Below are 14,246 nucleotides of genomic sequence, written 5' to 3'. Positions count from 1 at the left end.
TTTTGAAGGCGTAACACCTGCAAGGGAGAATGGACCCCAAGGGTGGGAGAAATTCAAGGGTCTTGTCTGCACAGGTAAGTAGAGAAGAAAACCAAGCCTCCCCTCCAGCTGCACGGGCCCAGGGCCCTCACTCAGCAGACAGGCAAAGATGGCAGCCCAGATAACCTGCCTGGTGCGGAGACAACAAGAGAGAAGCCACGGGCCCGCTGCACAAACAGGAAGTCAGGGGAGAGCGGCCTGCCCTCCCTCGGGCGAGGCTGGGGGACGGGCCTGGCCACAAAGGAGGGAGATTGAGCCCCCGGTGCTGCACAGTGGGGCTAAGGGCGATTGGAGTCGGCAGCCCCAAATGTTAGGATGTCATGCTCCCTGAGGCGGGGGGGCTGCCAAGGGAAGCAGGGGCTGAAAGAAGAAAGCCCTTTGACAGGCCAGGTCCCCAAGGACGCTGCAGCACCTAAGAAGGCTGGTGTCTCAGCCCAGAGCCTGGGGGGACAGGGGAAGGGGCACCAGGAGAGCTGAGCGGCCTCCAGACAAGGAGGGTGGGCACCCTCTGCCCTTGGCCTTGCCTGCACAGCCCAGACATCCTCCAAGTTTAACCTCATGCTCTCCTGTGCTGCTCTGTGAGAGGCAGGTGCGGTGAACCCTGGGAGGCCAGCTACACTCAGGGAGGAGGTCAGGATCAGGCAGCAAACTGACCTGAGTGAGGAAATGGAGCTGCAAGACCAGAGACAGGCCAAAGGCGGCCCGAGGTCACAAAGCAACATAGGGCCAGGTTCAGGGTTTTGTCCCCATCATCCAGGAAGAGGCAGGGTGGGCTGGGTAGGAAAGAGGGTGTGGGTGTGAGGAGGAAGACCACCCTGACCACTGCCGTGGGAGTGCCCATGGAACCAGACACGTCCTCCACCAGATCCCCTAGGGACACAGAAAGGACTGGAAAAAACACCTTCCCGGCTGCCTCCACACAAAGGTACGAAGGTGCCTGGTTTCAGTGCAGATCTGCACCTGCTCCAGTTTTAATTGCTACAAATAAACTCTGTGTGTGTGTGTGTGTGTGTCCCAAGAGTGGGGCTGGTCAGCTCATCCCTGCCTGGAACCCACTATGGTCTCTCATCAGGCTAATTGCCTACCCCCAACATCAGGACCACGAAAGTGAGGGTAACCCCAGGAAGTGGGAGACCAGGAGTCCGGTCCCCACCCTGGGGCTATTCACAGTGTGACTTTGGACCCATCCCTGAATCTGACCCCCAACCCCCAGCCTTTGTTTCTTCATCTATAAAATTGAAGAAGAGATTGACCCAAGGACCTGTGTGTACTCTAGGAAGTCCCCAAGAGCAAGGGGCCCCAAGGCCCTTGGAGGAAGAAACAGCAGGCCTGTGTCCCAGGACCTGCCCGTGGATTTCCCCACTGAGTTCACAGGCAGACCTCCCATAGCTCAGAGACGGCCGTGGCTGGGAAAGGAGCTCGAGCTGAATCCACCCCTCCTGGTGGCTGAGAACAGGGGCAGGGGGCTGGGGGTCTCCTCCGCCTATTTGTTCCCTCCTGCCTGCATCCCGCCCTCTGGGGCCGACCTCACATCCCAGGGGCAGCTGGAGAAGCAGACGGTGAAGGGGTGGAAAGAGCAGAGAGCTTCGTGAGGACTGCTCTGTGAGCTGCTCTGGGCTGTTTCTTCGTTCACCTCCACGGTGTGCACAGAGCTGAGGGGCGGGGGGTGGGGAAGGACAGCAGCCAAGAACTTTATAAAACCTCATTTGATCATCATGCTGACCCAGTGATGTAAATGAGAGTATCCTCATCTCAGAGATGAGGAACCGGAAACTTAGCGAGGTTAAGTTTCACCTTCCTGAAAATCAGCCAAGAGCCAGCACCCCATTTCTGTTTCCCTAAGGAACTCCGTTCAAGTGTCCCCCAGGGGACCACACGGACTTCAGCGTGGACACTCAACAGGACAGTGAGAGGCAGCCTGCCTCCCTCCCCACCAGCCCAGTCAGAGAAGAGGGTTGGAAAAGAAGCAGGGAGAGGAACCCAGGGCAGACTTCCTGGGCCCCAGGCTCGGGAGTGAGGGGGACAGAGGGGTCTAAGTGGGTCCCCAAGTGGTCAACAGCGAGGGGCCATCCCAGCTTCTTCCCTCAGAACCCGTTAAAATTGTCGGGTGGGGGGTGGTGACCACCAGGGCTGGAAGCTGCTTCTGCAGTGGCCGCTGCGGCAGCTCACAGCCCTGGAGCCGTTAAAAAAGTGACTCAACCAGAAAGTGCGTTTGAAGCGACGCCCGCCAGGGCCCCAGAGCCAAACCTCAAAAAGACGAAGTGAGAGAGACGGGCCTGCGGGGGCTGGCCTGGGGGTGGAGGCCGCCTGGAGCAGCCTGGCCAAATAAGGGCAAATGCTCCCAGGCCGGCCAATGGGGCGCAGGCCGCTGTGTCCTGGGGTTGCGGCTGCAGGGAGGGGGAAGGGGTGCTGGGGAGAGTCCTGGGGCCAAACGGGGAGTGGGGACAGGGCCAGGGGCCCAGGCCCTCCAGGAGGGGTCCATGGGCCAGTGAGCCCGGGAGTGAAGTGGACACCTTGTCCCCAAAGACCTTGGTACTGCAGTCGGCAGACCCGCACCTGCAGACTGGGGCTCGAGGGGGCGAAAGGAAGAACTAGCTCTCACCCCTGCCCCAGTTTTGTGCCTGGGTCCCCATCTGCCGCGGAGGATCCGAAGTGGCGCCTTGAGGACAGCTGGGCTGAAAACCAACCCCCCGTACAGCCTTGCCTGGCCACAGACCTTGGGCAAACCATGTTCCCTGAAACTCAAGTTTTCCCATCTGTGAGAGGGAGATAATGCCCCACAGGATGGTACTGAGGAGCAAATGCGATCATGCAGGTGGCCAAGTTTTTGAACCGAGTAATTGTCATCCCTACAGAACAAATTATGACTGTGGAAGTTCTAGCCCGAGGGCCGCTTCTTCCTTTTATTCTGCCTCCCAGTGGCTGTGAAGATCCCTGGCCTGGGACACCACGTGGTCCCCAGTTCTGGCCGCTGGTAGGGGGAGGAGAAGTGCGGAGGCCGGGGCTGGCAGGTTGGGGGGTCTTTCCAGTCTGAGCTTAGGCCCCCCTGCTGCAGGGTCGGGGCGGGGCGGGGGGTCTTCCAGTCTGAGCTTAGGCCCCCCTGCTGCAGGGTGGAGGGGTCTTCCAGTCTGAGCTTTGGTCCCCTGCTGCAGACACAGTAGGCGCTCTCCCAGGTTGTCAGCAGGTGAGTCAGTGCCCACCTGGACCCCTTCCAGCTCCTCACTGTCTGCCTGGCTCTAGGAGCTCCAGACCCCACTCCCTCCTCCTGCTCCCCCGGGGTGCAGGGCTGAGGAAGTGAGTCTACTCAGATGCCCAGAGAAAGTGCCTGCCCAGGGTGGGCGGAGGCAGCTGCTGGCTTCTCCCGGGCCTGTGATCAGGCCCCAGAGGGGGACCACAAGCCCAGGAGGAAGGCTGGGCCTCGGTGGCCAGCCTCAACCTCCCCGTGGACTTCTTCTCTCTCCCAAGCATAGATTTGCATTTTCCCCTCTGCCCTCTGCCACTCAAGCCCCCCAGGGACCAGGTGACAGTTAAACCCCCTCTTCCGGCTACTGGCCCAGAGCACCCACTTCCTTTCAGGTATTTTCCGGGCTCGGGGGAGGGGTTGAAAGGGCGGCAGCGGCTGGGTTTGGGGAAGAAGGGATAGGGCCTCCATTTTGGAGAGGAGCTGGGGTCTCCCCACCCTGGTGTCCAAAGCTGTTCCTTATCTCCCCCCGACCCAGTTCTCTCTGGAGCACAAGACTTAGTGCAGAGGAGGGAGAGGAAGCAGTCAGGAAGCCGCACAAGGACTCGAAGCAGCCTTTTGGCTCCCTGACTTCTAACAGGCCTCCCTCTGCTATGGGATGGCCACCCAAGGAAAGCCAGGGCTTCAAGTCCTGTGTCCATGCTCCTGTAAGGCCTGCGCTCCACTCAGGGGTGGGCAGTGCTGAGACTAGGAATGCCCAGGTCTACAGGGGAGATGGTTTCTATCGTATGCTCAGAGGTTCTAGCATCGAGGTACCAGCAGCCCGGGGTAGCGTTTTCTCTGCACTCAGTTCCTGCTTCCTGAAATCTTAAAGCAAAGAAAAACAGCGGTATCTATAGGTGAAAGGTGCTGAATCGGGCAGTGGAGGACACACAAAGTCGCAGTGGCCCCTCTTGAGGGCAGGCCGAGCCCTGACTCCGGGGCTCGGTCTCTGTGTCCATACAGTGAGGCCTGTCGTGACTCTCCCAGCCCGCGCATTCTCTGCGTGACCTGCCTTCACTCTTTCCCCCGCCACAATGCCCTGGACCTCCACCTCCCAGTGGTGAAGGCCTCTGAGCCCCAAGGGCCATGTGCTGTCTTCCTCAGTCCAAGTCTTACTGGCTCACACAGCAGCAGTTTTTATCAGTGAGGCTATCTGTTCTCCTAGTTCAAACAAGACTGAATGTGAGTGAACTCCGGGAGCTGGTGATGGACAGGGAGGCCTGGTGTGCTGCGATTCATGGGGTCGCAAAGAGTCGGACACGACTAAGCGACTGAACTGAACTGAACTAAGGACTTCCCGAGTGATCCGGTGGTTAAGAATCCGCCTGCCAACGCAGGAGACATTGGTTCAATCCCTGGTCCAGGAGGATCCTACCTGCCCTGGAGCAACTAAGCCCAAGCACCACAAGTATTGAGCCCGTGCTGTAGAGCCCTTGCTCCACAAGAGAAGCCACCACAATGAGAAGCCTGCGCCCCCCACAGCCAAGAGGAGCCTCTGCTCACTGCAACTAGACAAAGCCCGCACACAGCAATGAAGATCCAGAGCAGGCAATAAATAATTAAAAAAAAAAAAAACTGAAGGGGCCAGCCACTCATGAGCAGCAAAAGTTACATCTGACAGGCTGACATGGATCCAAGAGGAGAAAACTAATTAGTCCCAGAGTCATTTCATCACATTATACAAAAATGGAGGTCTTATAACAAATGATCAAAGCCAAGTAGAGGTTAAATGACATTCACAATCTCAGATCCAAATAGAAAGGAAGTACATATGTTTAAAAAAAATACAAAGTAGGTCATAAAAATTGAAAGAACAAAGAGATTAAGATAAAAAGCCATGGTACTTGAAGGAAAATGTTGCAGTTTTGATAAATTTGTGAATGATAGATACACTTGAAGATCTATTGCCCAAGAAGGTTAGAGTGATGACATTCTTACTTAGAACTTATCTAGAGGGGGATGACTTTACATGGAAGTCCCATGTACAGCCTTAGAAGTCACAGCTCTCAAATTGCTCTTACCTGAATGCTTACATTTGATTTTTAAGACTATCCTAAGATAAGAATTGCCGATTCATCTTTCAGTATTTTGATTATAACTTACAAACAGAAAAGTGAACAAATGGTGAGTGTGTAACTCGGGAAATTTCCAGAAAGAGAATCGACCTGTGTTACTAGCATCCAGATCCAAACACAGACGATAACCAGCGCCTCAGGGGCCCCTGTGCCCTCTTCCAACCCCGCCTTTCACAAGGAACCGCTGTCCTGTCACCTGAGACCAGGGTTTTGTCAACTGCGTTTTATAAAGAGGAAACTTACTTTTGGAGAAGTCAAGTGACTTAGAAAGGTCAGGGCTAGTGGGCGGTGGAGGCAGTAGGGCTGGGAGGCAGCGACATCGCCCCTGGTTCCAGTGGAGGGTGAAGCTGCCATAACCCTGCGCAGATGGAGGGTGGCAGCCAGCAGAAAAAAGGCAGGGGAGGCTGGAGAGGGTCTGGCAGAGGGCAGCAGATCCCTGAGAGCGGATGGACAGAACAGAGTTTGCGGCCAGGCGGGATCTGCAGGCCTGGACCAGTTTCCCAATGCTCCACACGGGGATCCTTCTGTAACCCCCAAGCATCTCCTCCCTGGGCCATCCTCCCCATACTTCCTCCCCGTCCCTGGCCAATTTTAGATTTGAAGACTAGAGAGGTAGGTAGTGAGAGTAGGGTGGTTGCGGCGGCTCCATGTGCAGGGACATGTAACTTGCTGGTTCTGTGGAAAAATCACAAGGGGAGCAAAGCTGCTGCGTTTGGGGAGAACCATGTCAGAACACAGCCCTAAACTGGGTGTAGGCAATGCGTTTCCTGAGCTAAGGCTCCACCGCTTAATTGTGGCCCAGTCCCTTTACTTCTTAGAGCCTCTGTCTCCTCATCGTTCCCTCGGGACGTTAACCATGACACAGGGGGCTTTGTCGGGGATTAAATAAGATAATGGATGTGAAAGCCCTTTTGTCAGCTTGTAAAATGCCATTTTTTTTGTTTTGGGGGGTATTTTGGGAGGACTGGGTATTTTTTTTTTCTTGGCTGTTCTTGGTCTTCGTTGCCATGTGCAAGCTTTCTCTAGGAGTGGTGAGTGGGGGGCTACTCTGCATTGAGGCGCTCAGGCTTCTCACTGTGGTGGCGTCTCCCGTTGCACTGGCTCTAGGCCCCGGCCTCAGCAGTCGTGGTGCACGCGCTTAGTTGCCCCGAGGCCGGTGGGATTTTCTTGGACCAGGGATCAAACCCATGTGCCCTGCATTGGCAGGTGAATTCTTAAGCACTGCCCCAGCAGGGAAGTCCCTAAAAGGCTGTTTAAATGAAAGACTTCACTGATTCTAAATATGAACCAGAGTGCCAGACAGAGTGAGATGTTAAGCTGTTCTTAAACATTTTCTACCTGACTCTTTTACACACACACACACACACACACACACACACGAACCAGGTGTCATGGAAGGGACTTGAGGACCGAATGGCAGGTCACGGACAGGCTGGGAATATGAAGGTAACGACCAGGCCAGAGGAGTGAGGCCTCGGTGCCCAAACCTGAAGAGAATGGTTTGAATTTAGGCCCTCACCAGCCCATCCCACTACTCTTAGGGAAACTGCTCCCTCCAAGACCAGAGTCTTCTGACCCTTGTTCTATCAGCTACCTATCCCTGCTTTGGGCTGGAAGCTGCATGCACCGTCAGTCAACCCCTCCATTTTGGGGAGACCCACTCTTCGCTACCCCGTGAACTGTAGCACACCAGGCCCCTCTGTCTGTGGAATTCTCCAGGCAAGAATACTGGAGTGGGTAGCCATTCCCTTCTCCAGGGGATCTTCTCGACCCAGAAATCAAACGCAGGTCTCCTGCACTGCAGGCGGATTCTTTACCGTCTGAGCCCACAGGGAAGGCTAAATCACCTGCAGTGCAGGAGACCCGGGTTCCATCCCTGCGTCAGGATTCCAGCTTTGTTAGGTTCCTGACAGGGGATGAGCCTCCAGCGCCTTCTCGCCTGTCTGGGCTCCTGAGTGGGTTCCAGGACCAGAGAAAGCCAGAAGGTGGATTCAGAGGCAGCTCCCAGGAAGAGGCTGCCGGCACCCCAGTCTGTGAAATCCGGTCACCGTGATGGGCCGGCCCTCCCCCACAACCGCCAGCGCCTGTGTCTCTGGCTTCCTGCGGAGCTGACAGTTAGGGCCCCTCTGGTGTGGAGCTGAGGCAGCGTGAGTGCGGTTATTTGTGCACAGCTCCCCTTGCCCCACCCCCCCCCAACTGTTTCCATTCTCACAGAACAGCTACGTCCGGGTCAGACACGCAGGACGGCTGCCGGGGGATTTCCAAGGGACTTTCTGAGAACGCCAGTGAAAGTGGGGCGTTGGCTGCACGGCCCGGGCACTCTTGGTAAAACCCACTTCTTCCCTGCAGGACATGTCAGCTCCGGCCTGGTGGGGCTGCTTCCCAAGGCCCCTTTCAGACTGAAACTGAAGAACAGAAACCACTACCCCTGGAGCTCGGTCAGCTTGCTGGGCTGGGGAAGTCCTAGAAAAACTCAGTTGGGATTGGAGTTAACGGAACACTCCCTGAGCTCGAAGGCATCAGAGAAAATGGTTCCAGATGGAAGAGGACCTGGGGGGGACGACGTGAGCAGCCGGGTCGCGCCCAGCTTCCTTCCCTGGGCCTGAGAGAGCACAAGGGATGCGGAGGGTCACTGGTGAGGCAGCGTCTCCCCGCCCTCCCACACACTCCAGGTCACAGGTAAGAGAGAGACACTGACTCACTAGCAACACCAGGTGGCTAAGAGACACAGCCCCAGTGCAGGCCCCTCGGCTCCTGAGTCAGAGCTCAGCCTCCGTGCCAGCCCTCACACAGTACTCCCCGCTACTTTGGTTGACTGTATACAGCTCAGATGGTCAAGAATCCGCCCGCAATGCAGACCTGGGTTCGATCCCTGGGTTGGGAAGATCCCCTGGAGAAGGGAAAGGCTACCCACTCCAGTATTCTTGTCCGGAGAATTCCATGGACAGAGGATCCTGGCAGGCTACAGTCCATGGGGTTGCCGAGTTGACATAACTGAGTGACTTTCACACATGTTGTGGATATATATTTAAGAATGGCTAATAAAAGAGTGAATGTTACCTTTTATAAAACTGAAGTTACAGAATTTTCACATCACTTTATTTTCATAATCACAAAAATCGTGAAGTAAATGAAATGTAATCACTTTCGTTCTGAACAGATGGGGAGCAAGAAACTTAGGGAAATAAAAATGAGGACCCTGGGACTTCCCGGGTGGTCGTGTGGCTACGACTTCATGCTCTCAATGCAGCGGGCCTGGGTTCAAACCCTGGTCAGGGAACTAGATCCCACATGTCACAATTAAGACCTGGAGAAGCCAAATAAATGACAACAGTAACAACAAAAATGGGGACACTAACAGGATTTATTACAGAAATTTAAATAGATGAGAATTTATGATAAATATTTAATTCTAAAACAAATAATTCACCTTGGCCAGTAGCATGACGTGACTCAAGAACCCCTACTAGGCCAGAGACAAAAGGAGAGGCCCACCTCCTGGGGAGGCCCGAACTAACCAGAGCAGGACCCAACAGTAACCTGAGGGTCTCCAATTAGGGGGACATTGGGAAGGTGGGCAGGGGGAGGTCACGGGTGCCACTGGTGCGCCTGAAGTATAGGAAGAAATGAACAAAGAAGAGAAAAAAGGTATTAAACGTGGTCAAGGGCAAATAATACTTGCACAAGTACTATTTGCCCTCAGGATTTTAAGGGATACCTGCTGTGCCAGGTCTAGAGGGCAGAAGGCGGCAACCACAGACACCAGGATACCAGGCTGATACGGTTGCCTAGACTCAGGACAGCAGACCTTCCGAGACCCAGGGAAGCACGTTCGAAAGGCTACAACCCTGGAGGCTCAGAGACGGATCACGAAGAGCAGAAGGGCTCTGCTGCTCTGGGAAGATGCCTACTGGGCAGTGCGTTCTTACTGCGCCCAGCTAAGGGAAAGAGGGCAAGAAGGCTTCTGCTGTGGGCTTGAGAACATTTCTAGGGGTTCATGTTTATTGCCATCTGACCCAGAGTCCTGCCTATGAGCAAGGGTGCAGCCCTGGGCTGTAGGTAGGAAAACTAGCATCCTACTCCCCATGGAACTCAGTCTCTACCCACCCCCCACAGTAGTCCAAAGAGGGTAAAAATGGCCCAAGGACACATTGGGCTGATCTGTTGAGTCAGCCGAGTCTTAATATCGGAGGGCGGGATGTGTTTCAAGTTCTGCCCATTTAGCTCCATGACAGAAAACAAACGGCGGCAGAGATGAGGAGGCAAGATGCTGGCAGCCATGCGCCTTCCTAGGTCTTTATGGCCGTGTCTCTGGACTTGTAGGCCACGCCTCGACTCTTCAGCTCCCGTACGATTCCTGCAGTGGGAAGAGAAACAGCTCTGTGAGGGGAGAAGAGTCAGAAGACAAGGAGGGTCCCCTGGCTCCCACATGGTGAGGGGACGGAGTGGTACGATCTAGGCAAACTGGAATTTCTGGACTGCTCATCAGAACTGCGTGGCTGGAGTGTCACCCCCTTGATGACCCAGGCACATGCTTGTCAATGACTTAGTAAGAACAGGAAGACAACGGGAGACACACTGTAGCTGTCAAAAGCAAGGGTTCTGGAGCCAGAATGCCTGGGTGGAAATTCTGGCTCCTTACCAACTGGGGGATCTTGGACAAGTTATTTAACCTCTCTGAAGCTTTGGTTCCCTCAGAGAGTCATGAGCACTGGCATTAATTCACATGAGAAACTTCCATAAAGCCTGGCACAATAAATGAACAAGGGCTGTTACTATAATTATTATTACCTTGGGGCAGGCGACCAGTGACCGACACTGCATACACGCCTGGCTTAAAGTTACCTGAAAGAGAAGAAGAGACTGCGGTTAAGAGTCAGTTACGACAAAAGACCACACACAACCTTAAGCTAAAAATCAAAGAAATGCTGCAACTCTAAGAGAACAGCAGTTGCTTCTTTTGGCTACAAGCTTTAAATGACAGGGCACAGGACACTTCGTGGCTTTCCTCCGACCCCATCTTTCTCACTCTGGGGCCACTTACCCGTTGATTGAAGACTCCCCCAACCCAGCCCAGACAATACATCTAGGCCAGGATAAAGACAAAGGGAGACACTTACTGACTCGCTGCCACTTGGAGACCCAGCTGTCCTCTGGACTCATCATCGCGATGATTCTAGGAAAGGGAAAGAAACAGAGTCAGCCTGAGCCGCCTCCACTGGAGAAAGCGAGGCTGAGGGCACTGCCCAGCCCACCCCGGGCCCCATGCCCACCTTCACCTCGTTCCCAGCTAGCACAGCAGTTCTGGGAGAGGAAACCTCAGGAAAAGCCAAGAAATGAGCTTCTACCAGGAAGCAAGGAAGACTCTGCACAGTTCTAGTGCTGGGAAGGGACTGACTCAAGAGCTAGTACTGAGAGTGCTTGGGCTTAAGTCCCTGCCCCCAGTCACAGGTCAGTCATCACTCGCCCCGGGAAGGGATTGACTCAAGAGCTAGTACTGAGAGTGCTTGGGCTTAAGTCCCTGCCCCCAGGCACAGGTCAGTCATCACTCGCCCCCCTGAAAAGACTGATGCCCCAGGGGGTGGGACAGCTTTCGAGGTAGACGGCTGATTACAACCAGCACGACCACTGAAGGCTGGGGCCCAGGGCAAAGGGGAGGCTGAGTCTAAACAGTAGGTCCCCTTAGTAGAAACAAGTTAGATTTAATCAAGCTCTGCCTCTAATGAGCTGTCCAGCCTGACTTGCATATGAAGAGCTCCCTCAGAACTTAAGATGAAATTAAAAGGGTGAGCTAATACACGAAAGAGCCCTAGCACAGAGTAGATGCTAAATAAACATTAGCTCTCCTTACTATCCTAATCATTCCTCCCAGGGTAGCTGTAAACCCAGAGCACAGGCCACAGAAAGGGCCAGAAGCCTGCTACTGAGCATGACAGGTAAGCTTCAGGTGCTTTCAGAAGCTACAGAGGTCATTTCTGTCACCCCCCTCATTCAATCAGATTATTTACTGACTGCCTCCTGGGACAGACCTGCACTGATGTTTGTTGACTGCCTCCTCAGTAGCCACTTCTCCTTCTCTTGCTAACAATCTTGGATTCTTACTTAGGAAGCCTCCCTCCCCATCCAAATCCTATATTTGCAGTCATATGCTTTGAGTGGAACTGACCTCATCTCTAGAGGTGGCAAGTAGGGTAAGGCCCACTCTGGCCTGGCAGACCAACCTGGGGTAGGCATGTACACAGGCTGTTCTCATGACCAAATGTGTATTTTCCTCTGTCCTTCTGTCCTTCAAAATCTATCCTTCCAGCCTCACAGTGCCTGTTAATCCAATCTGATGATTTAATCTAATCAGAATCCCCACCACTCTCCAAACATACCCTGCTTTACCGACTCCATTCCTTTGCCCAAGTCAATCCCTTTCTTTTTTATCACCTTGACCTCCTCAAAAATCCTACTCTTCTTTTCTTTATTAAGAGCCTGATTCATATGCTATCTCCTCCACTTCTGGCTGACTTTATCAAGCCCTCCTCTAATCTTCTTTAGCCTTGGATATACTTATTCTTCAAATCTTAATATGCACCAAAATACATAAATAACTCCTACAACTCAATAACAAAAGATCAAAAATGGGTAAAAAACTTGAAGAGACATTTTACCAAAGAAGATATATAAATGGCCAATAAAGATACGAAAAGATGCTCAACCTCACTAACCATTAAGGAAATGCAAATCAAAACCACAATAAGATAACCACATCACACCCAATAGGATTCCTATTACCAAAAACAAAACAAAAACAAAGCAACAAGTGAGGACAAAGATGTGGAGAAACTGGAACCCTTGTACTCTGCTGGTGGCAACATAAAACTGCTGCTACAGAAAACAGTACGGCAGCGTCTCAAAATGTTCAACAGAATAACCCAGCAATTCTACTTCTGGACATATACCCCCAAAGAAGTGGAAGAAAGCAGGGACTCAAACAGGTATTTGTAAACCCATATTCATGGCAGCATTATTCCTAACAGCCAAAAGGTAGAAGCAATCCAAGTGTCCATCGATAGATACACAGATAATTAAAATTTGGTATATACCTAAAAAGGGATAGCATTACACTTAAAAAGGAAATCCTGACACATGCTAGAACATGGATAAACCTTGAAGACATCATGCTACGTGAAATAAGCGAATCACAAAAAGACAAATGTTGTATGATTCCACTTATATGAGGTACCTAGAGTAATCAAATTCACAGGAAAGTTAAATGGTGATTGCCAGGGGCTGGGAGGAGAAGAAATGAGATGTGCTAACAAACAAACGAAAGAACTGGAGTATCTGAGCGTGTACCTGCATGTCTATACATGTACAAAGTAAAGGTTCCATGAAACATCTTTTCTGCCCAATCCTTTACTCTCCCTTAAAGGAAAACAAAGAAGAATGAAGTGGGCCCACCTTGAAGTAGTTTTAGCAAGCACGGGTTTGGGCCCAGTTCATGTATAAACCCTTCATTGGCCTAGAGACCAAAATAAACTTAACAGGCCCTCATTAACCCCAAAGAATACTGCCTCCTGGCTCCTCCCTTAGGGAAGGAAAACTGAGACCCATCCAACTTAGGTTTCTCTCATTCCCCTGCCCCCACTGGATAATCTCACTAAGTGAAAACTTTTTCTCATAGGTCCTCTTAGACATATCTAAAAGTATCAGCTTTGGGGCCAAAATTTACCCTTCATTTTCAAAAAAGATCCTCCTGCATTTAATAAACATGTATTAAGGCCCTATGCCAGGTTGACAGTGCACGAGACAAATACAATTCCTACCAGAAATTCCCTAATAGTCTAGTGAAGAACTGTCCAGTGGAAATATAATGAAAGCCACACAATTCGTTTTTAAAGTTTCTATAGCCATGTTAAAGGAGTAACGACAAAAACTAAATTAACTTCAGTAATACAGTTCCTTTAAACCAGTATGTTCAAAATGTACTGGACAGCACAGCACTAGTATGTCTCAAAATAACTGAGACCAACTCATATTAAGAGTCTCAACAGTCTGTCCAAATTTACTTTGTGGGGTGGGGGTAATATAAAGAATGAATGTAGCAATCCAAAGGGCTTACCCATCAAAAGAAGAGCTGGTGCAGTCATAAACCATCTCTCGGTTACCCTTCATCTGAAGGTATGCATCACAATTGTCACAGCCATCATATTCAAACTGGTCTATAGTCTTGGGAGAGGAAAAAAAAAAAAAGAAAGCTGAGCCAAAAGAAAAAACACTTTTCCATACTTCTGCCTGCTGAAGCACAAAGCTCCCTATGTTGGCCGTCTCATCATGCCCCCCACCCACCATTCCTACAGCCCCTTGCCTAAGTTCCACTCTCACACCCCTTTTCTTGTTATAGTTACGCCTCTGCTGAAAGCTGAAGTTGCAAAGGCATGTGAGAGGCCCCTGCCCACGGCTGCACAACCTAGCAGTGTCCCTGCTGAAGTAAACGATGGCCTCCTGCTCCTTCCCACACTCTGCCACCCTCCGGGCCCTGGATCCGACTTTCTTTTTCACTGTTCCCTCACATCTGTTCCGCCCTCTTTCCCCCAGATTGGTCTCCCGTCAGCCAGTACAACCAGGTCCCCGACAGACACCTTGACCAGCGAACACAGCAGACACGCCCGCAGATGCCGCAGATCCTTCGGCACCGTCTCCAGGGCCATCCTCTCGCAACGAAGATCAACGAAGGAATGAGCCACAATCACCTCTCCCTGCGGATAAATAGTAAAAATTACCCAGAATACCTGCACTTCCTCTGCCTCAGACTTCCCCTTCCGGCGCGGCGGCCCCGCCCCGTCCCCCGCCTTTGATATGGTTTCTCCCGCCAGGAGGCGGGGCCGGCCGAGAGGCACCTGGGCCGGCGCGGGGGCGAG

The 14,246-nt window shown here is 52.4% G+C and overlaps 1 protein-coding gene across 1 annotated transcript; it reads right to left on the bottom strand.

Moving 5' to 3' along the window:
- Window positions 1-8,409: 8,409 nt before the first annotated feature.
- On the bottom strand, window positions 8,410-14,139 carry SUPT4H1 (suppressor of Ty 4 homolog 1 (S. cerevisiae)). Its single transcript, XM_010861642.1, has 5 exons — window positions 13,968-14,139; window positions 13,448-13,554; window positions 10,458-10,513; window positions 10,129-10,182; window positions 8,410-9,694 (listed from the first exon to the last, which is right to left on the bottom strand). The coding sequence occupies exons 1-5, from the start codon at window positions 14,034-14,036 to the stop codon at window positions 9,627-9,629; spliced, it is 354 nt and encodes a 117-aa protein (XP_010859944.1). The 5' UTR covers window positions 14,037-14,139; the 3' UTR covers window positions 8,410-9,626.
- Between the last annotated feature and the right edge of the window lie 107 nt (window positions 14,140-14,246).

The sequence above is a fragment of the Bison bison genome, unplaced genomic scaffold, assembly GCF_000754665.1.
Source record: "Bison bison bison isolate TAMUID 2011002044 unplaced genomic scaffold, Bison_UMD1.0 scf7180017864472, whole genome shotgun sequence".
NCBI lineage: Eukaryota > Metazoa > Chordata > Mammalia > Artiodactyla > Bovidae > Bison > Bison bison.
Note: the sequence above shows the minus strand (reverse complement) of the source record. Positions and strands in the feature narration are given on the sequence as shown.